At 39.4% G+C, this 24,606-nt stretch overlaps 1 protein-coding gene across 2 annotated transcripts in view; it reads right to left on the bottom strand.

Moving 5' to 3' along the window:
* The window catches only part of PTN (pleiotrophin), a 77,373-nt gene that overhangs the window by 7,010 nt on the left and 45,757 nt on the right, over positions 1 to 24,606 (bottom strand). For both annotated transcript variants that reach the window (XM_027897206.1, XM_027897207.1), the window contains exons 2-4: positions 14,913 to 15,022; positions 13,287 to 13,460; positions 12,086 to 12,247 (exon numbers count right to left, since the gene is read on the bottom strand). In XM_027897206.1, coding sequence (XP_027753007.1) covers positions 12,086 to 12,247; positions 13,287 to 13,460; positions 14,913 to 15,021 — 445 coding nt within the window. In that variant the 5' untranslated portion in view covers position 15,022. The remainder of the gene's footprint in view (positions 1 to 12,085; positions 12,248 to 13,286; positions 13,461 to 14,912; positions 15,023 to 24,606) is intronic.

Here is a 24,606-nt window from a genome sequence, read left to right as displayed (position 1 = left end):
GGGAAGATCCCCTTGATACTCTGTGTCCAACAATTCCATGCAGTCTCCTATTCCATACATGAAAATTATAGACATTCAATTCAGGTTAGCACAGATCAGAGGTAATACCTTTGGTTCAGCGATTTCCTACCTGGCATCTTAATGTGCTGCCAGCCTGCCATCAGAAATTATAGTAACCCATCAAGCGGTGCCCACTGAGCCAACCTTTATGATGGGAAAGCCACTAAGCACATCTCCACATCTTACTGGCCCTGCAAATCAGCTTGATCACAGCAACACTCACCACTGAGCCAGAAGGAAGTAGGAAAAGCTGTACAGTGGCAGGAACTGCTTTGAGTAGAACACTGTCATTTGGAGGCACTTTGGGCCAACAGCAGCCTTTTTCACCTCACCTGCCCATTAAGTAAAATATTTCCAAAGACAAAGCTGTGGATCTGTGCACCAGCTGTCCATTGCCTACAGGGAATGTGTTTGCTGCAGACAAGTGCTACTAATTATTTTGAGAGCTGCAAAGGCAGAACCACAAGACCAGATGAAATTCAGGTTCATGCCAGCCCACATAGAATTTTAATCTGAACCTACTCACTACCCTATTTAAGTTAGGTGGCCCAGTTGAGCCAGACAGCAGTTGGAGTTGCCATTATGAGCTACTATAGTAGAGTTCAGGATCCAGAGAGGAAGGAGCAAAGTTAAAGTCGGGATGATAATCCTGTGTTTCAGAAGAGCAGACTTTGGTCAGTTCAGGGACCTGCTCAGCCAGGCTAAGTGCCTAACTGTGAAAGAAGTATCCTACAAGCCACATCTGATTCATGGTCCACCAACTGGAACACCTCAGGATCAAATCTTATGAAAGGTATCCAAACATACTTGATGCTTATACTCACATTAATCTAAATACATTAGATGCCTTATCAAAGGTATTTCTCCTACAGACACCAATACCAGGTTCAGCACTGATGTGTCTCTCAGCAGTTGAGATGAGCAGGCTTTGCAGTGGAGGGAATAGATCACAGTGGCTCTTTGCCTGCTGTTCCAAGAGCACCAAGAGCCCCAGACAAATTGTCCTTCCACCTCTGGCATGGCTCAGGACAAAGCCACACTGAGAAAAGTAGAAGAAATTATGTCTTCTCTCTAGCTACTTTCGCATCAAGGAAATACTTGTTTCCCCTCTTTGCAGCAAAACATAAGTACTGGAAGAGTGAGCTACATATGTTTCTGAATATTAACGAGGATGACAAAACAGTCCTCAATTTTTGTGTGTTTTACTGCATACACTTTCCTTCTTCCCTCTTATCCCACAGTGAGGGTCTGCCTATCCATGTTCTTGCTCAGATGGAGGCCGGGATCCTGGACCAGGGCACATGCAAAGAACAAATTTCAAATGCCTGGCAGTTCTTGCAGTGTGCAACAACTAAGCACTGCACAGCCATTCTGCTCCCTTCTGGAACCAACACACTTCCTGCAAGATAAAAAACAAATAGTACTGCAGGAGCAAACTGTGTCAATGCACAGACACTGGATTATCTAATCATTCATCACCTGAATTACCCTACAGATTGTTTTATGCCTTAGAATAAGTCCCAGGATTAAAAGTTTTGTGGTCATGAATTAGCACTGTACCCATTTCTGCGGGCCCATGATGACCAGTAACAAAAGTTCCAGTCAGGAACTTACCGAACAAGCAAATTAATTTTATAAGCAGAACTTTCTCTATTCAATTTGGAATGGCAGCAGTCCTCTTTAAATAGTCATCTTTATTCCAGGGCCTCATTCTTACTATGCAAGCAGCAAACGAAAGTAATTTAGTTGAACAGGAGCCACACGCCATTTGAAGCCAGTCTTAATGTATAAGGCACAAAAGAGAGGTAATTACATTTTAATGGAAGTCAAGCTTTGTATGCCAAGATTTGCAGGCATTTATTTTCATTTGTTGAAAAGAAGGTAACAATTCACTCATGGCACTGCTGAACTCCTGTATGTAAAAGTCAAGCAGTGTCCCCAAGGTAATGTAAATCATTGAAAGTAGCAAAAGTTGTGCTGATGGAAGGTTAGAGTAAAAAAATTCCACATCAGATGTTCAGGACACAGTTTTCCCAGGAACTAGCACTCAGTTGTACTAAACACAGACCAAGGCATGTTTTCAAAAAGCCTCTTTACCTCTAATTGAAGTAAATTTTCAAAAGCACCAGTTTGCTGGTGCAGGCAGCTTCTGAATTTTGGGGATGAAAGGCCAATGCACATGGAATGGACTTTGGTGAAATCAAGAATTTTCTCCTTTGGTGAAGAAATCTCACCCTACAGAGGTTCATCCTGCTCTCTAGGAAGAGAAATGGTACAATCTTGTGATTTCCATGACTGTAGAAACAAATCCCTGGATTTATGAAAAACCATTTAAATATGGTATTTCTTTTTCTTGTAGAGAAAGAGAACATTTCATGGCCATTTAATTCCTGTTCTTCCTATTTTCTTGTTCTATATACAACATTTATGTATTCCAAATGGTTTAAGAAGGAAAAACTATATTATAATAGCAACTTTGTTCCATAATGAATTCTTCATAAAGACCTCTTGGAGAAACTCAGTTCTACTGGATGGGGAAAAAAGCAATGCTCCACTAGATAAACAGCAGTAGAAAGCAAGTCTCAAATGATTCAATGACCTTGATGTGACTTTTACTTCATTAATATATTACAATTTATTATATCCCCTATATTTTAGCTCTGCGTTGTTTAATGACTCTCTCCAGTTACGCATGTTCCTCAGTTTCTTCACTCTTCTCCGTAAGGTTTTGTTCTGCTTCCCACTTTGCTAAAATTCCATTTTAGATAGGCTTTGATTTGTTCCCTGGTGAACACAAGATAGACTCTATTCAAACCTAAAGGATGCTGTTGTATCATATAAGCCATGTATTCATGCTGCAGCATATGTTATGAAAGCGGAACTGCTACATTTATGCCCGTAACAAACAGTAACATATCTGACAAAGAAATAGAACCAAGGAACCACTCATGGAAAATGTTTCAGTCATTTCCTTTCTCATTGGAATTGCAAGAAGAAATAACTGTGGGGAAAAATTAATCCAATTTATTCTAAAATGAGCCAGAGAACTTTGAAACAATCTTAGACAGTCAGAAACCTTTTCTTGAACCTGACATACAGATGTAAGATGATTAAAACCTTCCCTTTATCATTCTTACTTAAACTAGTCAGGAATTACAGGGAGCTTTTATTTAGGGGATAATTTGCTGAAACAAGGATTTTCAATGATAAAGTTTAATTTTGGTGATTTTCTTCACATATTTTGGAGAAAAGATTTCAAAATAGCCTAGGGATACAAAAGACCACAAAGACACATACATTCTCTGATTTTGCTGGGTGGCCTAATTGCCCAAAGGCAAAGAACATGAAAGTTTAATCTAATTTTCTTTACATCTAGGTCACAAATATCTACGATGTTAGAATCTTAAGAGTAAGTATGCAGAAGAGTGCAAGGGGTAAAGTTTTCAAACCAAGCCTGTTTTGCAACTGGAGACTGCTGAAGGGGTCTGGCTAACTGGAAAATGATTTCCAGAAGCAGCTCACTTTGCTTTTCTGTTGTCGTCTTCTTCTCATCTGCCTCAGGCGTATTTATACTGCTGCGTCTGCAGGATATGGACTTCTTGCTATTGTTAGTCATGTTCTGTGTTCAGCACAAGAGGGACACAGTCCCAGTTGGCTCTTCAGCCCTCTCTGTGTCTACTCTGTACACAAGATCCCTCTTAATGCCAGCAAGACAGGTGCAGGCACAGACTGATGCTCAGGGTTTACTCTCTGCATTAACATGCCTGCAGGAGACTGCTGAAAACAGAAAGCATTAATAGTACCTTTGGACTTTAATACATACCTATACAGCAAAAAGATCACATATTAAGGCAGTATATATGGAAACCTGAGATCTGTATTATATGTATGTATATAAATATATATAGTATATAAGAATTGTTATTTAGCAGAAAGTTGCTTGTGGTATACTGTGAATAGAGATCCTATTTTATTCTGTTAGTTCTCGAAAACCAGGCACGTGCATTTCTCAGCTGTGCTTTCTGCATCTGCCCCGGATGAGATCTCCCCTCGGGGCACAGGACACAGGTTTGGCTTTGATCACTGCACACTCTGAAGAGTCGCCAGCAAAAGTTCCTCAGTAAGCACAGACAGAAGAAAAGATCGAGAGATGGCAATGTGGAAAATGAGATGGAGGGGTAAAGAAGGTGGGGGAAAGAAAGAAAGCTTTAGAGGAAAGGAAGTGAAGAAATAGAAAAGGAAAAGAAAGGACAGAGAGGAAGGGACAGGGCTTTCTCTCTGTTTCACTGCTGGGAACAGTAATTTAGAGTGTAAACATTTGCTGATGGCATATCTTTTATCACAGCAAATCCCACAGCTTAAAGCATTTTCATGGCTCAAGGGCACTAACTAATGCCAAGGAGGCTGAGCTGCTCTTGCAAGCCAGGAAAGTGAGACAGTGAGCATGTAACAGAATTGGCACACACAAGGGTATTTAAACTTTCACCCATAAAGGTCTGTATTGAACCCTAAAAGAAACTCCTGCAGATACTAGACAGTTAAATGAGAATTTGTCAAATCCAGTTTTTCATCTTTTGGGGCAGCATAGAAAAACAACAAACCTGAAAAACAAAACAGGGTCAGAAAACATGGGGTTTTAGGTTTCCCATGAAACATCACAATATTTTTCTTTTCAAAAACACTCATAAAACCTACAGAACAATTGAAAATTGCAAAATACTTAGTTAAAGAAAAATAATGATTTTCTCCCTCTCCTATATGCATTTCCTGCTCCCTGGAATTAGTGTTGTGTCAATCAGATTGATATTATACTGTGATCTGACAAGGCATTCCAATTATTTATCCAAACAGTGTAAATTTTCAAAGGTACAAAAACAGTCTCAAGGGAGTCTACAGTGTAAAGCCTCCTAGAAACATAAGGAAATGGAAGCAGAAAAAACACCATTAAAAGGCATCCAAACTTCATTAGTTATGGGCTGCACTGGCAGCTTACAAGCAGCTTGAGATTGGTCCACACTGTAAGCACCATTGTGTTTTATTTTTCTTATATGGCTTACTCTCATTCCCACTTAAATTGAGAAAAATCATATTTCCATATGTTATGGTAGTAAGGAGCCAAAACACAGAGATATGTGTCAGAACCTAAAGTTTCCAACGAGTTTTACTTCATCTTGAAATACAAGCCTTGTCCTCAGGCTAGCAAGGGGCATGGGGAAACACAACCAAGCATTTAGTACCCAGTCTCACCACTCTGGACCACTCTGTTTCTTCTCTTGGTTTTCACATTTCCCAGCGCCATGGGGCATAAATTATTCATGGCAAAACTGCTTCTCACAATGTTTATGCAGTGCTTAGTACAATGGCACCCTTTTTCAGCTGGGGCCTCTGGGCACTCATGCAATACAAATAATCATGGTGATAGCAACAATAATAACAGTCAGCTATGCTGTTCCCACTGGGCATCCACTGCCAGTGTCCTGTCCCACAGAGCTCACTCAGGTCATTGTATTTCACTACAGGCTCATGATCGGTGCCAGAGGCCGTTCTTCAATAAACCTGTCTCACCCCTTAAGACAGGAGAAAAACCTCCCAATTTTGCCTTTCAGATTTTTCTTTAGCTATCACAGCTGTTTCCTAATATGAGAAAATCCCTCATTTTTATAACTAATTAGTTTGAGCAGATCGTATTATTCTGCCTCCTGTAATACTAATTATTACACTAGCTGCATGCCTGCACGACTAACAGTTACATTAAAGATGGGGAATTCTAAAACCTACAGAGGGAGATACAGTATGACTGTGAAGCCAAAACAGGAGATACCAGCACCAAACAAAAGGAAATCGCAGTCCTAACAAGTCATTGCTTCTCACTCTGTGTCCCCTCCAGCTGCTCTTTAGAAGTAGACATTCTGTTAATGCACAAAGGCAAGGTTGAGGGAGGGCACTCTAGAAAAAGCAGCTTTTCCAAAATGCAAAATAGGGTGGTTCAATTTCATTGGTGCAACACTCAGTTTGTCTGAGCAACAAACATCTCAGGAGAGCAATTCACTCATACAGCACCACTTTCAGCTCCTTGTAACAACCAGCAGCCAAATCCTCCTGCCAAACACGGTCAGTTGTCCTGGCAGAGCACTGCAAGTAAGATGTTCTCTCTGCAGGTAGAAATCTGCCACTGGAACACTCAAAATACACAGTTTTCCTCTTTTGTCACCAAAGTAAAGACAGGGATATACCTATTCATTACCATAAGTACATCTCTAAATTTGGCACCAAGGTATCTAAGATGACCCAAAGTAAGACAGTGTTTGACACTGACTTAAGTTGTCTGATGTTACCACTATCAAAACCAAAGACCCTAATTAAAGACTGCAGTTCAGACACTCACCTTGAAGTCAATTGTCACGTTCTGATAATTTTAATTGCAGATCAGGATAAAAGGGAGCAGCAGCTACTAGATATGTGCCTGGACCTGCTACTGATACTTGTATCAACCTGGAAAACCATTTAGCCTTTCTGACTTTCAATTACTACTTTTCTTTAAATTGAACTTCCTGAGCTCCAAGGAGTGATAGAGAGATTAGCTAATTGCTGCCTGTAAAGATAGATAGATAAAAGTAACAAGGCAGGGCATATTATTTATATTCCACTAAACTCTTGAGTAAAACTCTTCAAATTATATTAAATTATTAAAAACACACACAAAGTGCAGTCTTTCCTCCACTGTAGTAGCACACACACACGCACACAGGGAACTGTTTTGACACCTTGTAGGCTCTCAAACGCTACATCTGATCTGAATTACACGAAAGAGATTACAGCCATTAACAACTCAGTTGAGTTTTGCCTTTGTGTGGGAAATCTTTTCAAACACTGCACGTTGGAGGATGTGATGTTTGGTCGGCACCCCAATTATTAAAAGACAACAGTACTGTGAGCAGTGTTAATGTTTGCCAGCCTTAGCTGGAATTGTTCTGCTATGTGGCAAGGACTGAGCTGAGCTAGGATAAAGTAACTCACTGTGAATTGATAAAAAGTTGTGAAGGGAGATTTATTAAAAAGAACTAAATATAGGAAGATGAAAAACTTACCAGAAAAGAGCATAATTCAAAAAATAAAGGGTACATTGCAGAAAGGGCAGACAGACAGTCTATTCTATTTAATTTTATCTTAATCAGAAGAATAAATATCTAAAAGTACAAGACTTATGGAGAGAGAGAGAAAGAACGAGAGACACAGAATGAGTGTAAAAAGAAATAAAGCCTATCAGGCAACCCAGCTCAACGAAAATAAATTCCTCCTCTGTTAGCAGCTAAAGCAAAATGTTTCCTGAATCCCAACAATACTCCATTCTTCTGCTTTCTAGGTGGTTGGAACCCGAACAACCATTAATCAAAGTTTGGGTGGCCATGAAGTAGGACAGATGGAGTATGTCAGAAGTGCTTTGTGCCCTTCAGTGCAAGTTGACCATTAGAGCAGCCACTTGACAGAAGTACCCAAGACTTTCACATCTGTCAAGACAAGTTTAGGGAGACCCTGAACATCTCTGGCCTTGCAGATGCCAATTAGAATATGCAATTGTTGTGTGCTAGAAGAGAGGTGGTTGCCTCCACTGGGATTTTGTGATAAAAATAATCCTTTCATCCCATCCAGACTTTGTGACAAGCTTTCTGATGACCTCATTTGTACACTAAATACACAAACCATGGTGTCTGGGATATCACTGTCACTTTGCTGACAATCTCTCTGTCCAAAGGCGCAATATTCAAGAGCAAAAGATGTTTTTCATTCTGTGTTAGCTACACTTTAGCACAGCAGCCCAGGACCAAGTTCTGTCTTCCAACCTGAACAGAGTTATGGAGAAAAGAGCTCATCAGAAAGCCAGATAAAATTCAGATTCCTGGTTCATCATCTGCTCTCACCCTTAAATTCAACATACTGCACTGGAGTCCAAAATGTCCAAGTGTCACAGACAATAATCTATAGAAATCAGATGTTCAGAAGAAAAAAATTACTGTCATGGAGCAAGTGTAAGAAAAAAATATCTTTGTTCCTTATTTATTTTCCAAAATAATGAGGAGTGTTTCAAAAAGACTTAAATGTTATTCAATGGAAGCTGACTAACAATAAGACAAATCCATAAGAACACTTGGGTCACCAGTTTATGAAGAAGGCACTGATACCCAAAGTTCATGAGTATCTCCTGGTTTAATTTAGCACAAATTTTGTCACAGCTCATAAAATTTCCAAGAAAACCAAACAATACTTTTATCAACAAATCTGCAAAATTATAACCCTTAGCATTTTTCTGCAGGTATAATTTTCCTTTCCGTTAAGAACAGATGAAAATCTTATAAACAGCAGTCATTTTTGAAATCTTTAAGTGAGAGGAAAGAGACATACGATTCATGCTACCAGCAAAGTTGCCATATGCTCGTGAGCTGGAAAGATGGATAACCAACAGTAAGGCAGTATCTACAGTAAATATCTATTTATTTGCAATTTTCTCAAAGAACAGAAAATGTGAGGAGGAGCTTCAGGCACCAAGTCACATCAAGCAGGTGCGTCAGGTCAAATTTGATGTGCCACACTTCATTGGTCAGGCCTAAACAAAAATAACCTGTCTTACCACACACCTTCTGGGTTCTTAACTAATCACATTAATTAACTTTTAAAAAAATTTAAGAGTTAGGGAGAATTGTGAAGGTCTTAGATAAAGATGTTTACTTCACATGCGAGCAGTGAACAAAATTTAAATCATAGTTAAAATATTTAGTGGGTATAATGAACAATAAAGGTAGTATTACAATGATATTTTCTTTTTCAACACAGATCTGTAGAGGACATGTTTGAAATATTGTGTGCAGTCCAGCCTCTTCATCACAAAAATTATTTTGCAACAATAGAAGAAATTTAGGTAAGTCAAGTAGTGGGTATTCTTATGTGGATAAATTGTTATACAAAGAAATACCTAAGTCAGAGGTTTTAGCTTGAAAAGATGGCAAGTGACAAAAACTAACAGAAGACGTATATAACTCCCATTGACTGGATAAGCTAAATGTGGGTTTTATTCAACTCATTTTCAGTACGAAATCAAAAGGAAAAGTGATATCATGGAGAGGTTACAAACACAAGTTAATAAAAGGAAGATTTCAGTGCACAGGAAAGGAGTCTAGTCAGGAAAATCATAAAAACAACACTTTTTCCGAATAAGTCAGTATTTTTCAGAGCAATATTCTCAGTCAGTTCACATCTACTTTTGGTACTCCCAACCTGTTGCTGTCAGAGATGTATTCATTGGTGTAGCTCTCAAAGCATACAGACAGAAAGATAACCATCCAGTGGTAAAACAGATTCCTGGAACTGATAAGCCCAACTTAGTGCTCTGTTGCCAGAGCTCTCAAATGTCAGGAAACCACTGTCCTGCTACCCTAGGCAATCACAGTAGGAACTGATGACCCTTGACCTGTGTTTACAGATGTAGCTGCTTATCAACACAGACCTTTTGCAACACTGTGCCTCAGAAAACAACCCTTCTGCTTCCAAATAATATATCATAAGCTTTTTCTCTTGTAGTCTTGAGACACTAATGCAAAGCTATGTGTGAAAAGGGACCCTAATATATACCTGCAGTCCATTCTAAGCACTCAGGCAATAATCCAGTTCTTACTTCTCATCTCCAAAGAAGTAAACTCATTAAAATTCTGGCTATAGATTGAATGCAGTTTGATATTTTTCCTTTATCTAATTGTGGGTAAAGACTTACCTCCAACTTGTAATTTTCTTCACCTCAGGAAGAAAACAAATACACTCATTCCAGCCAACATGTCAGCGGTCAGAAATAAAGTCTAGTAGGGCAAAACATTTCACACAGTACTAATATGCTTGACCCAATTTCTTACTCTAGTTCCTCCTTTTGGTGCCAACATACTGACCACTGTAGCTTTTATGTAGTTATACCCACATATCTGCAATATGGGCTTAGCCCAGAGCCCAGGCAGGCTCTGTGTGTGTGTGACTTCCATGCCTGCTGCTCCTACTAATGCCAACAGCAGATGAAGGAGCAGGTGGCATGCAGGATGATGCCGTGAGATTTCTAAAGCAAATTGGGAGAGCGGAACTCCTGCTCACAGTTGTTATGACCAAACCCCTACATTTACACCTATGTCTCCTTTTGCATTCCTTCAAATCAAATGAAGTCAGGTTTCCTAATTAAGTAAAACCCCATACCTCTTTGCTGCAGCCATCCCAACCTGAGCTTCAGTCTCAGCTATAGTGATTTCACTCAGCTCAGTGATTTCTAGAATCAATTAAAGTTAACTCCGACCCAGTATAACTTGAAAGCAAGTCTGTACGGGCCAACAGCACTGCTTTCACAAAACAATGCTGCACCAACGCTCTGCTTTGCGTCCCTCTCCCCTCTTCTGGTGACCATTGATAGAATAAACTGACTCAGCGGGAGCAGGACAAGGCAGAGGGCTACTGGTGGCTCAAGTGGCAGAGGCCTTCAGGCAGCACACTAGGAAGCTTCAATAAACTCCCAAATGCTACGCAGGCATGCAAACTTACTAAAAAAAAAAAACAAAAAACCCCAAATAAACCCCAAAAAACCATACAAAACCCCCAAACAAACAAGCAAAAACCAAACCAAGAAAACCATACAAAACAAAAAACCACAATCAACAAACAAACAAAAAACCTAAACAACAACAAATTAAAAACTTTCAAGAAAACAATCCAAACCACAAAAACATGGAAAAAAAGTACTTCCCCCAAAAAACTGTTACTCAATAAAATCTCAAAGCCCTCCCTGCATTCCCACCCAACCACTTTGACCCCCATCTCAACCAAGTCAGCTGATCTCTAAAAAGCTAGTTGTAATCCTTCTGCTTCACAACCTGTCACTATCTAGGCAGGTTCCAGACTCATCTGATAACTCCATGGATGGTATGCAAGGAAAAGCAGTTACAGCCACACTGACTGCGAAGCAGATGGAAAAACACGCACAGAAAGCACCTGTAGCCTCATCAAACATCTCCCCGGATGTACAAGCAGAGCAGGCCACCTGCAGGTGCTCCTCAGATCAGTGGTGCACCACCATCCACAATTTGAAAGTTACTTGTCCCAGGTGCACCTGTCACACTTAATCAAATTTATTTGTATTACTATCCAAGTACTCAGAGCATGGAGTGTGTTAAACCTTGCTAGTTTTAAGCAAACAAATGTCAGGGTTGCTTAGCTTGTATAATCCACTTAAAACACATTATTTTTGTATCTCAAACAAGATCTCACAGTTTTAGCTCCCACTATGAATCATCCCACGCACATAACACCTGCTACTCCAACAAAAGAGTACATTAAAAGGCCTTAATGATTAGAAAGAATACAAGTTTTTCTAAGGGACACCTGGAAACACAAATGCAGGGCATATGTCTTTATGTGTACTAGGAATTATATTGTCAGTCACATTTAAATAAGACATATACTTTCTGTACTCTCCTTCCTGCTATATTTGAATAAAGAATAAACAAGCCCAAGGGTGCACAACATGTACATATTTCAGAGTGCAGGGAGCAGAATACCTTTTCAATGCATCCTGCCCAGAAGGAAAGAGGTTCTTTTTTCAACTAGTCATTAATTGATACCAAACAAAACCCATATAAAAGATGTCTTTATCAAGGTATATTATTTTCATGCTATTATTGGTCTTTTCCATCAACAGCTATGAAAACAATCTGCAGTCTGGCAGTCTAGTCACATAAGCAAAGTAGTAGCGGTACAGGTGGTCTAAAGTTAAAATTGGAGCTCTAATCTTCAGCTTACATCGTGTGTGTGTGAGACAGCCTTGACTACACAGCTCGGGAATATTGTCTGCCTGACCACTGAGAGATGGGAGCAGTGCAAAACCGAGCAAGGACCATGAAAGTGTAATCTCCTGTACAACTGAGTTCCCCGTGAAGCATGCAGGACACCAAAAATCCAGGGATTTAAATGAACTAGCATGCAGCTTTCAGAAAATGGAATTTACCTTGAGGTTTGGGTTTGGTAAGTTTCCCACAGGGCTTTGAGATTGTGACAGTCTTCTGGCAGTCAGCATTATGAAGAGCTCTCTTTAGGTTTCCGGTTCGAGTCTTCAGGGCAGTGTTCAAGTCACATTCTCCCCAGGCCTGGAACTGGTATTTGCACTCAGCTGCAATGAGTAAATAAAGGGCAATTTTTAAAACAAATGACAAATTTAAAACACAATTTGGGAAAACAAAAATGTTACCAGTCTAATAGGATGTCACAGACAGTCAGTATGTATAGAAAAAAGGGTATGCAGCTGAGGAAAAGAATCCCGAGAAAAATTTAAAGATTATTTTGCAGAGGTAATTGCAGTCTTCCCTCTTCCCAATGTTCTAAAATTTAATCCTCTTGCTTTTGCATGGATATTGGATTTTTTTTCATATAAAAGAAAATATATTCAGCTGTGAATATGAACAATAAACAAAAAAAAAAAAAAAACAAAACAAAAACCAAGGAAAAAAACAATAGCAATGGGAACATCATCTACATTCTATATTCCAACATTTGTATGATGCCAAATGTTACCAAATAAGGCTTGAAGAGTTTCAAAAATGTATATGCAACTAAAAACTTCTCAGGTCTGAAACTTCAGCACCAATTGTGTTGGTAAGGTCACAATAATGTCAAAATCACCCAGGTTGCTTACTAGAAAAAAAACCAAGGTTGCAAGCATAATCAAATTTGACTCTTGGACAGACGTCTTATCCATGACAGATCTGACGTGTCTTTCTAAACTGTTGCATATGAATCTTCTGAACTGAATGATAAAGAAGAAATGCACTGGTTTTCATTCGGTCCTGCACACTCTGGTAGTGAGGCTCATATCATGCATTACAAAGTCACATAAAGCCTGTGGTAACCATTGCAGAGATTCACAGCTATGAACTTACACTACTGCCTTAAATAGGGTTGGACACCACAGGAGGGCAGATTTCAGCATACTAGAAGGCTGAGTTTATAATAAGTAAGTTATATGGACTCTGTACAGAGGAGCTCTGAAGAGGCTGTCTTCTGATGCCTTATGTGTTCTAGCTCTGATGAACTTGAAATACAGGACTAACCTCTGCACCAAGACATTTGCAGAACTAAGCAGAAAATACAGGCTTCCTGCTCCATTCTTAAAATAAAAAACAAAGCAGATCCCTTATGGGAGCGATGCTTACCTCCAAATTGCTTCTTCCAGTTGCAGGGAATCTTACACTTCTGAGTCTTGGTGGTTTGTTTGCACTCAGCTCCAGTGCGAGTGCCCTCACGTGTGCCCAGACCACAGTCACCACTGGTGGGGACACAGACACTCCACTGCCATTCCCCACAGTCAGACTTCTTTGCCTTTTTCTCTGGATGAAGACAAGGAGCCAAGTAAGAGAAGCGGTCAGTACCCAGAGCCTGTGGAGATGTTCCCTAAACTTAACCAAAGTGTCACAGCACCTTAAAGGGTGAATAAGGAAGACATTTGTAACACAGTTGCTTTAAAAAAAGTCTGACATCCTCTTCCCAGTTCTGCAGAGACAGGTCAGCCTCTTTGAGTCCAAAGCAGGGTGATCATTCAAATTCACTCCCACTACCATGTCAGAATAGGGAATCACCTAAAAACTCTCAAGGAACACTGACCAAACAGGCAGAAGGACAGAAACTCAGAAAGGACACTCCTCTGTCTCCAGTAGCCAATGGCAGGCAAATATTCTCAGTTCCAACTGAAGCACTATACACTAAACAACTAGAAATGTGTAGACACTGTTTATCAGAGGATTTGAGTACCTCTGGGAAACAGCTGTGCGATTCAAACTTTTGACTTGGTATATCATGTCACATTTAATGTCAGAATTAATAAATAAATAAATAAACCAAAACTCCAAAGGCAAATATAAAAAGCCCTGTATGGAGAAACATATTTCAAGTGCTGTTAGTACAGGTGGGTTTATTGCTCAGTGACAAAAGAAAGGATCATGATTTCATTTCAATCCTTTAAACCCAAGCCTTGAGTAAAGAGATAATTGCCACTATTTAGGCCCCCAAAACATCACAAGTAACTTTAAATAAACTTAAATTATTTTCATTCTAAGTTTTGTATGTTTGCATTCACATTTTCTCATATTTCCATACAGCCACAGTGGTTAGAAAGCCCCTTTTTTTTTATAGGGAACACTAATTGTGATAGACTCACAGTTCATTTTATCTTGAGTGTAAGTACACTGTAAATAATAAGACCTTAAGAAAAACACCAAAAAAAAAAAAAAATGTTCTTTAAAAAATGTCAGAACTGGCTTCAACAGATATGAATTTTTCACCCCAGGTCTGTCTCTCCTATAACGAGGTCTGAGTTCATCACTGACAGAAAGCAATTACCACTGGATGTCTGGCTGGCTGTGCAATAGCAAGTTAGTTCAATTCTTTGTCAGAGGATTTCCACATCACACAGCATTGGTGTACTATTGTCATATACAACACTGAACAAGCAACATAACTGCTCTTTCATCACTCCTGTTTGATCCTCCCTAAGTCAAGCATGAAACTATTCCCAGAGCAAATTTTAAGCTGCCTTGCAATACCCACTGTGTGATAAACCAAGGACTCCAGTCTGTGGGGTTGTCAAGCTGCCAGCCTGCATGGAAACCACTTTCTGGTTTCCTGTTTAACACAGAACAACACATCACAGCCACAAATCCCTATCCTGGATGTCAAAAGGTTAACAAATTACCTGAATTTCATAACAAAATTAGAAGCATTTGACATTCTCCCACACGTGCAATCTATCTTGGAGATTAACTCTGAATTCCACTGGACCTTACCTGGTTTCTCTTTTTTCCCAGCCTCAGTGGTACTCACAGCTGCCAGAAGGAAAACAAGTGCCAGCAGGGCAGCTGTGAACATCCGACGTTGTTGTTGTTGCTGTTGCATTCTGGAAATCAATGACAGACAGGAAACAAAAAGGTTGGTTAGGCTGTAAAAAGTGGGACTCCATCTAAAGCAGGTCAGACATAATTAGCTACTGGCAGAATGGGCAATTATATTCATTCCAGAGAAAACATGGAGATTTTTAGCTGTTTTCCAGCCTGTACATCAAATCCCCAACATACATCACTGATGTCACTGGATGAGTTTTGCCACAGGAAGTTCTGTAACTATTGCTCATCTTCTAGAAACTTGTCAGAGAATCAAGGATCCTGACAGGTCTGAACTTCCCTCTTCTTTGCTGACCTCTGGCTTTGTAAACCTAAGCAAAAGATAGACTTCATGTTTCAGCTTACCAATTCATATTAAGTAGATAATTCTATATTGTCCACCTTGCAAGGATTCAAATTCTTATTAGGGTTCAGTGACATCAGAAAAGAGCTTCTTTCATGAAAAGTTATAGATGTAATACGTGATGCTTTATCTTAATTGTCATTGGCGTGTTGCTACCTACCTTTTCCTCCCCCTCCAATTAGTGTCTGCTCCCAATATAAATTAAGCTAATTGCTTGAAATGCAAAATAGGCACAGAGATAGGACTTGCACACGCTGCTAGAGGTTATCTATACCATGCTCAAGAACCCAAAATCTGAATTTGGGAAGCAGCTATTCTAATATGAAAAAGAATTAAAAACATTTGCTTGTTGGTGAAGCACTGGTCACTAGCAGGTCAGCAAAAGTCATTCAGAGTTTTCCCTTTCATTTTGCTATAATTTGCATTGTCTCATTTTGGCAATCTTTATTGGAAAGAAGGGCCTTGACAAATACATATGCTAAAAATAAGCAACTTCCCCATTTCCTAGAGACACCTCTCTACAAAGCAGCCAGATATCAAGATGGTGGACCAGACCGGAGATTGTTTAGATGAAAGGAAGGTTTTTCCAGGTTTTCTTTTTTTCTTTTTTTTTTTTTCAGACCAATACTCACGACATTCATGTTACACCAGCCCTCCAAGGAGGTGTCAATAGTGCTAGCCACTAAGATGGCCTTAAAAATTCAACTAGACTGTTATTTACAGAAAGTTTAATGGCAACCTGATATCATTTGCTGAGCACGACAACCTCAGGGGAGAAATATTTCTCAACATGAGCAAAGAACAAAATGTATTTGAAATTTAATTTGGCACTCCTCAGTATTCTCTGCTGGCAACCTCTAGCTCAAATGCAACATAATTGTAATTGACGTGGAAACCAGCAGAGGAATCCCAAACACAGGCTTTCAAGTATCTAGCTTTTATATCATGCTACAAGTCACATGAAACATAACAGTTTTGTTGAAATAAAGTTCCTGTGAAGACTGCAAGAGACCTGGCATTCAAATGTCTGAAAGAGCTGTCATTAGCACCAGTTTGGTTTACTTTAAACAGAAGTACCATTTCCCATCATGAAGAAAGGGTCCCCAATGTTTCCAGTGAACTCAAACAGTGCCAGGAGCTACAGTACAAGTTGTGTGCGAGCTTGGGTTTGTTCTTCCCTTATTCTGCTACATGCTACCACTTAGACCCTCTCATGTTTCACAGAAAAATAATTAATTATTAATAGATAAGTAAATAAATAGAAATAAGCAATTAAAAAATAAATATGCAACCTGCCTTTTAGTTTGGCTTACTTCAAACTGGTTTTCCATAATCAAACAAGCATCACTTCCTGTGAGGAAAGGCTAAGACAATTGGTTTTGTTCAGCCTGGAAAGAGAAGGCTTTGAGGTGACCTAATTGAAGCCTTCCAGTACCTGAAAAGAGCTCACAAGAAATATGGAGAGACTTTTTACAAGAGCATGTAGTGAAACGACAACAAGAAATGGATTCAAGCTGAGAAAGAGTAGGCTTAGATTAGTTTTGGTCACCATAATTTAAGAAAGGTATTAAGCTGTTAGAGAGCATCCAAAGGAGGGCAACAAAGATGGTAAAGGGCCTTGAGGGGAAGCCTTATGAGGAGCAGCTGAGGTCACTTGGTCTCTTTAGTCTGGAGAAGAGAAGACTCAGAGGAGACCTCATTGCAGTTACAACTTCCTCATGAGAAGAAGAGGCGGGGCAGGCACTGATCTCTTCTCTGTGGTGACCAGTGACAGGACCCAAAGGAATGGACTGAAGTTGTGTCAGGGGAGCTTTAGGCTGGATATTAGAAAAAGGTTCTTCATCCAGAGGGTGGTTGGGTCCTGGAACAGGCTCCCCAGGGAAGTGGTCACAGCACCAATCCTGACAGAGATCAAGAAGTGATACTCTTGGGCTCATGGTGTGACTCTTTAAGATGATCCTGTGCAGGGCTAAGGGTTGGAGTCAGTGATCCTTGTGGGTCCCTTCCAACTCAGCATATTCTGTGATCTGTAGATATTAGGGAAAATTTCTTTACTGAGAGGATGCTGAGGCACTGGAACAGGTTGCCCAGAGAAGTTATGGAAGCCACATTCTTGAAAGGGAGGGCCCATACTTCAAGGCCTGGCTGGATGGAGCTCTGAGCAACCTGGTCTAGCAATAGGTGTCCCTGCCCACAGCAGGGGTTTGGAACTAGATGATCTTTAAGGTCCCTTCCAACTCAATGAATTCCATGATTCTGTGATTCAAACAGAGCTTCCATACTGTTAAAACATCCAACTCCTCACTCAGCCCCTACAAAAGATGGCCACAGTGGGTTTGGGGTTCCTCCCTAGATCTTTTTTGCCCACCCCAGGCACCTCAGATGTGATCACATTGGGAATCATGGATAAAACTCTCACCAGGGAAGCTGCCCTTTATTAAATTGGTAGGGACTCAAATTCAAACCTGACAATGTTTTCAGCGAAACAGGCAGGGAAAACAGTTGAGTTTGGGAGTCTGAAACATTCCAGAAACCCTATAAACAAAACTCAGCAGAGCCTTAATATAGTATATTTCCTAAGACGCAAGCTTTCCTACAGCCAAAATACTTGCCAAGTTGTCTAAGGCAAATGCTAAACCTGCAGATACAGTTATAGATATTTTGTCTCTCTGCAGAGAGACCCAGGCTGGTTCCTGAAGTGCCTTTGCTACTAATTACCAACAAGTGAAAAGCCACGTGGTACAAATGGAGACCTTGCCTCACACCCCACCAACACCTCAAATATGATGTAATTAGTATGACTACAGAAGTTCATATAACTGCTTTGCACACGGTAGATAACAAGGACGGGTGCTCTCACAAAATTACAAACAGCCAATATGTAGTACCCTTGAAATAGCCGATATTTTTTCAGAAGGCCAGAAAATTCCACCTACCAGCAATTATTTGATATCAATCTTTGGTTTTCCTTGCGAATATTTCAGTTGGCAGTTATAAAGACAGATGAAGACGAAAAATTGCCAGATTGGTCTTATTTCTGCAAACAATATATTCTACTGGAAATAACTTTTCCTTTTTTGGTTTACTTTTTCAAAATTCAGAGGTGACAGTTTTTCCTTTTTATTAGATTCTTTGATAACATTCCCAGTTCAACTTTTGATTTAAAGAGCTCCCAAAACTGCTATTAGCAATGAAATAACAAGTGTTTTGTGATATACAAAATGGACTCCTCCTCGATATTTTCATTTTTGTAATAAGCCTTCTAGCCATACCAATGGTAACAGGTAAACTGTGTCATGAAGGGAAAGTTTGTCTAAAATCCTGTATGACAGCCCCTAGAGAGAGCCCGACATCAGCATTTAAACAAATGGCAGCGGTATTTACAACCACAGAAAGAAAGTGATAAAAGTGAAAGAAAGTAAATATATTTGGGGTGAGGGGAGCTCCAGGAAAATTCAGAAGAGAGAAAAGGTGGAGAAGATAGCTTAGAACAGTTTAAACTGGAAGCTGGAACAAGATCAGAAAAAGAGAGTGAGTAATCACATAAAGAGAGCCAAAACAGGAAAGAGAGAAGAGACAAGTAGTTAATGAAAGGGAAACACCAAAACAGAGAGTGTTAAGAAAATATGAAGAGTGTAACGAAGTGAGAAGTAGAGCCCAGCTGAGATGCACCACAGCAAGTGGCTTCTTGCAGGAAAGATAAGGCACAGGAACGACTTCAGTCTTACAGTTGATTTCACAGTCAATCTCTGCTTGGAGGTAAGAAGTGAAAGGAAAATTAAAAAATGTCAGGCAATCAGAGAATTAATGAGTTCATCAACCATCCGCCCATGGGTTCAATTGCATGTTGAGCACCAGACAGTCAGGCAGAAGTCACCCTATGGCTGCAGTTAAAGTGATATGAGCAGAGCTTGAACCTCCCACTTCAAATCCCATACTACCTCCAACCTGATTTTATAATCACACTCATCTCTACTGAACCGGATTCATTAAATCATTCATTTGCTTTGATGAGGATCATCCATATGACTAAGTGGAACACCTTTAGGAACATCTGAGAGATTAGCTCAGTTGGTTACAGCATGGTGCTAAGGTTGTGTTGTGGGTTCAATCCCTATATGGGCCATTTATTTAAGAGCTGGACTCAACCATCCTTGTGGGTCCCTTCCAACTCAGAATATTCTGTGAAATACCTTTCCTATGGACTGCAGCATACAAATCCCAGCTCTACCAGAGACCCAAACCAGTGTCTGCATAGTGTAGCACAGTGGCATGCAGTCACTTCCGTGTGGGTCCAGAAATGCTACTGACACCTTCATGTAGAGCCAGCTTTATCTATCAGCCCAAGAGAAAGTTTAGTCCACACAACCCCAGGCCCTGAAAGTGCAAAGTTGGCAGCCCAGGACATCCCAGGTGTTTTCATGCTGGGCTCCTTAGACCTCTGAATATCTGTTAGTGCAAATCAAGCTTGCCACAGTGACTCTATCTGCACTCATGCAATTAACTCATACCCAGGTACTCCATTTTTCACGTCTGAACAAGTCTTTCCTGAACATTTCAGAACAAAACAGACATTGTCAGATGAAGCTCTGTCAGTGTTATTTTTCCTAGCCTAACTGGAGCTAGTGTATACAGCACATCCTAGGATCACATATGCCTTTTGCAGGTGGCTTTTTTTGTTGCTAATAATGTTCTTTCCAAAGCACCTGGCAAGGTCCCAGATAACAGAAGAGAATATTTTATTATTAGTCTATATGAGAGTAATCTACCGCTCTGGACAATCAGGTTTTCTCATGTGACTTAACCTGTTCGTATCCTCCAGCTCTTCCAGTATAAAATGCCAAATGCCAGTTGCATTTATAATGCTGTTATGCTACATGTAGTTCAATACTGTAGGTATTTCCATTGCTAATGGTGAGCCACAGGCTTTGCAGTGAGTTTGCAATGGCTCTGAACTGAGACTTGTAGAGGTTTGCCCTTCCTGAGTGTTCCTTGGCCTGTTCACAGCTTTGTCACATTTGCTTTAGCTGCGATAGCATATTTTTTCCCTAACTGACCAACTAGCTATGGCTAACTTAATTTAGTTTTCTTTGTCATTTTGTTGAGCCACCTGGGTTTTATAACACCTATAATAATATACTATAGAGAAATACAGAGCTGGTATCTTAGCAAAGGCCTTTAGAAGTGGATAAGAGAATGCAGCGTAGAGGAGTACAGATATGCAAGATATGAGATGTGGCATTGGCTTGACAATGGAGAATACACCTCCTATAAATAACTGACCCAAGGTCAGATAAAGAAATATAGACCTGAAGTAAGACAAAGAACACAGAAATACCTAAAAGGTGCCATATCTAGTAAGTTTGGGTATAAAATGAACTGCAAAACAGTAAAGAAACAGAAAGGTTTCAAAGCATGCTAGCATACATAAAAAAAAAAAACAACCCCAAGTTGATCCTGGAGCAAAGAAAAAGAAACCAACAACATAAACATCCTTCTGGCCGAGGACCCCAGATGATGAGAGATCTCCATAACAATTCCCACCACCAACACCACAATGAAACCACCAACCTTTGGGCCAACAGGAGCTGGGGAAGGGTCAGCATAACATTAGGAAAAGTAGTTGAATCCAAGTGTACGTATAACAGTTGTAACTTTGGTGGTGGTGGCATTGTTGTCAACATAATTATAGCATCTGCGTAGGCAGATCTTTTTCTGTAATAATTACATCTGCACTAATAACGGTTATTGGATTAGACCATTAAGATTTCAATTACACTAACAGTAAATCTTTGACTTAATATGAATATATATAAAAGGTGTGGTTCCTCTTTTCCAGTAAACAATATTTTGAGCATAACTATGACTCTCAGCTTCATCTTTTAGTACACTATTATTTTCATCTCATGCCCATAATAACAATGCATCCCAAATACAGACTTAAGTTCACACAACCCATTTTTTCTCTTCACAACACTATTCATTTTAAGTCCTCTTTAAACTCCTTTTCCATGTTAGAACTAACTTTTGCATTAATCTTTCTTTTTTCCTGCATGAATGAATAATTTCTCATCAAGTCCCCCAGCAAATAAATTACAGTTTGATTAGTCCCAGATTAATCATCTACAAAATCAGTTTTTAAATGAGCTAGGTTGGGACATCAGTCTCATTCCAGTAAACACATGCTGGAGTTAATATTTAACTCCACCTCTTAAATTATTATCTTATTCAAAATATGTTCTACTTTGCAATCCATCAAGGGCAGATGAATATGTCTGCATTTACCTGGATCTGTTTCCTTCCCCCCTTCTTAAATATTATATTTGCTATGCTCCAGTTTTACAGCAGCAAGAAATAAAATTTGTTGCATGCTTTAATAGTCCTAAAGAATCTGAAATGTCAAATGTCATTTTTACAGTACGACAAGGTAGAAATACACGGTTTTCTCTGTTAAAGAGAAATTAAGAGCATTTGGCTCTTAGGAGTTTCAATTCAGTAACAGTTGCAGAAACTTCTGCTTCTCCAGGTCTCTTTCTCATTCACCATCTGGTGCATGGTCCTGTGTCCTGATCCTATGTCCTCCTATTTAGGAAACTTAGGCAAATGCTCACATATTTCTGGAGCCAGACCTTTATGAACCATAATCTCCACTCTGCAATGTGTTCCCTCTTCCCTTGCACACATACACATTTCCTTTGTTGTCTTTATTTACACTACCTGGGAAATAAAATTAAAAATCCAAATTTGCTTTTCATTTCCTTTGCAGGATTTATGTCAGCTTACTTTATGGTGAGTCTCAGCAATCTTCTACTTCTGAACTTCCAAGATATTTCTTTATTGGGTGATCAGTACCATTTTTTTTTAATTTTTACAAGCTCCTGATAGCACTTTAGTGGTTGATCCCCAGTTAGATTTGGAATTCCTCTCTCCTTTTTTTTTTTTTCTTTTTGGAAACAAAATTTTTCCTACTTTGACAGAAATAAGTCTGAGTCAGTCCTTTATTAAAAATCTTGCAGTGGGCCAATATACATCACCAGTTCACTTAATTTCACAAAAATCAACTTTTAAAATTTAAAATCTTAATTAGAGTTACGTTCATGCTCCTATGCAACATAAAGCAAATCAGCTTGATAAAACTTGATATAACTGATTATTTTTAAGGATGAGCTTTGAGAATGAGCTGTAAGGTCATAGTGAATTGAATTCTAAAATAGCTCAAATTTTTGCAGTCCTCTGATAGGTAGTGAAGAAATCACATCCACAAATATTTGGCCCCTATTATATTTAGCACCATTTAGTTTCTAATTTGAGTTTTGAAAGATAAACCCTTCTGTAATGAAAGATCTCCTTCTATTTTCCCCATGCATAATAACACAAGGACTTCCAACTAAAATCACATTTAACTTTGGGATGACACAGAACTAGTAGGTGTTTTCCATACTTCTCCAAGATAGTTTTCGAGTCGTATTAATCCTATCTTATGCATCGTAGAATAAATATGTTGAGCTGGGAAGGACCCATCAGGCCGACTTCCAGCCCTGCGCAGAACACCCCAAGAATCACACCATGTGTCAGGGAGCATTATCCACAGGCTTCATGAATTTAGACAGGCTCGGTGCTGCGACCACTTGCCTGGGTTCCAATGCCCAACTTCCCCTTGGGTGAAAAACTTCGATATCAACCCTAAACCTCCCTGACTCATCTTCATGCTGTTTCCTGGGGTCCTGTTGCTGGTCATGAGAGTGAAGAGCTCAGTGCCTTCCCCTCCACTTTCCCTCATGAGGATGTTGAAGACTGCAATGAAGTCTCCCCTCACTCTCCTTTTCTCCAGGCTAAGTAAACCAAGTATATCAATAGCTCTTATTTATTTATTTATTTATTTATTTAATGGGTATCATTCATTACCTTTACAGCTTTATTGTTTACACTGTAGTTTATCTTTTCTGAACCTTTTCAGGACCTTCAAGTTCTGTCAACCAGTCATGACTACCATTACAGAGTGTGTAGGGGCTAACCTAACAACATCCATTTGCAAGTACTACACCTCATTCCAGCTTCTCAAATAAATTTCCTGGGCCACTTGTCCTCAGTATTTCTCTCTGTTCTCACCCAAATGTCTTCCAGGTACCAGCTTTTCACTAATTACAGTCGACTCTGACTACTGTGGTTTTCAATTTAATTCAGTTCTTTCTCTTGTCTAATCTGCCATGTAATGTAGTTTCCTTATCTTGTGCAAAATCTTTATTCACCTTACTTTTCCTTCCTGAGTACTAAAAGTAGACATAGAAATCACAAACATTTCTCTGTATGCTTCCTTATGGGTAAAGATCCCCAAACTCTCCTCAGAGCAGAAAACCTTAAGCCAATTTACTGATCTGCCTCATTTTGTTGCACCTTAATGAACCAAAGAAATGCTGTGTTCATTTCAAACCATTACTATAGCCTTAGTGGTCTAAGCCTAAGAGTGAGCCATGATTTAAGGGAAGAAATAATCTTTAATCATAGTAACTGACTGTTCAACCAACAGTACTCTCTCTGGCTGAAAACCCATGTCTTAATCTCATTTCTAACAGCTGGTGGGAAGGAGGCAATTGCTTTGAGGTGAGCCAGTGCTGGAAGGAGTTGGGTAAGCAGCAATTTATTCAGCAGTACAGTGCAAATTTAAAAAACATAAAATTGAATATAACTATCTGTTTGTTGCTACAGTTCAGCCTGGGGAAAGTGGGAAAACTCTAGAAGGTTGAAATTATGCTTGACAAAACTTCTTTGTTTTGTAAACTAACATTTATACTCAGCTACAACATGGGGTACCCATAATAAAAAGCCAAAATTAAACAGTTAGCTAAAAAGGAGGAAAATCATAGCATGACGTTTTTGATAAGCCCAAGTCAAACACTTCACTTCAAAAATTGAACTGTGCAGCTTGGGAATGACATTTTTAAATATGTAATCAACTCCATATTCTCTTTTCAACATGGACATTATTAAGGACCAGAAAAATGAGCATTGAGGCCAGTGAGTTGTGCCAATTCCATAAAAATAAGCTGGGAACAAAGAGTTTCATGCAAACAAAAAACAAAACAGAAAAAAAAAAACCAACAAACAAACAAAAACACACAAAAAAACCAAACCCCAAACTAATGATCTATTCTCATGTCCCATCTAGCTTATTTACCAAAGCTGAAGTAATTAGTTAAGTTGTTGATAACAGTTCCCCCAGCCTTTGATATTTGCTTA

The sequence above is a fragment of the Empidonax traillii genome, unplaced genomic scaffold (genome assembly GCF_003031625.1).
Source record: "Empidonax traillii isolate 1590-97213 ecotype Southwest subspecies unplaced genomic scaffold, ASM303162v1 scaffold533:size792476, whole genome shotgun sequence".
Taxonomy (NCBI): Eukaryota; Metazoa; Chordata; class Aves; order Passeriformes; family Tyrannidae; genus Empidonax; species Empidonax traillii.
This window is presented reverse-complemented; position numbering and strand designations above follow the sequence as displayed.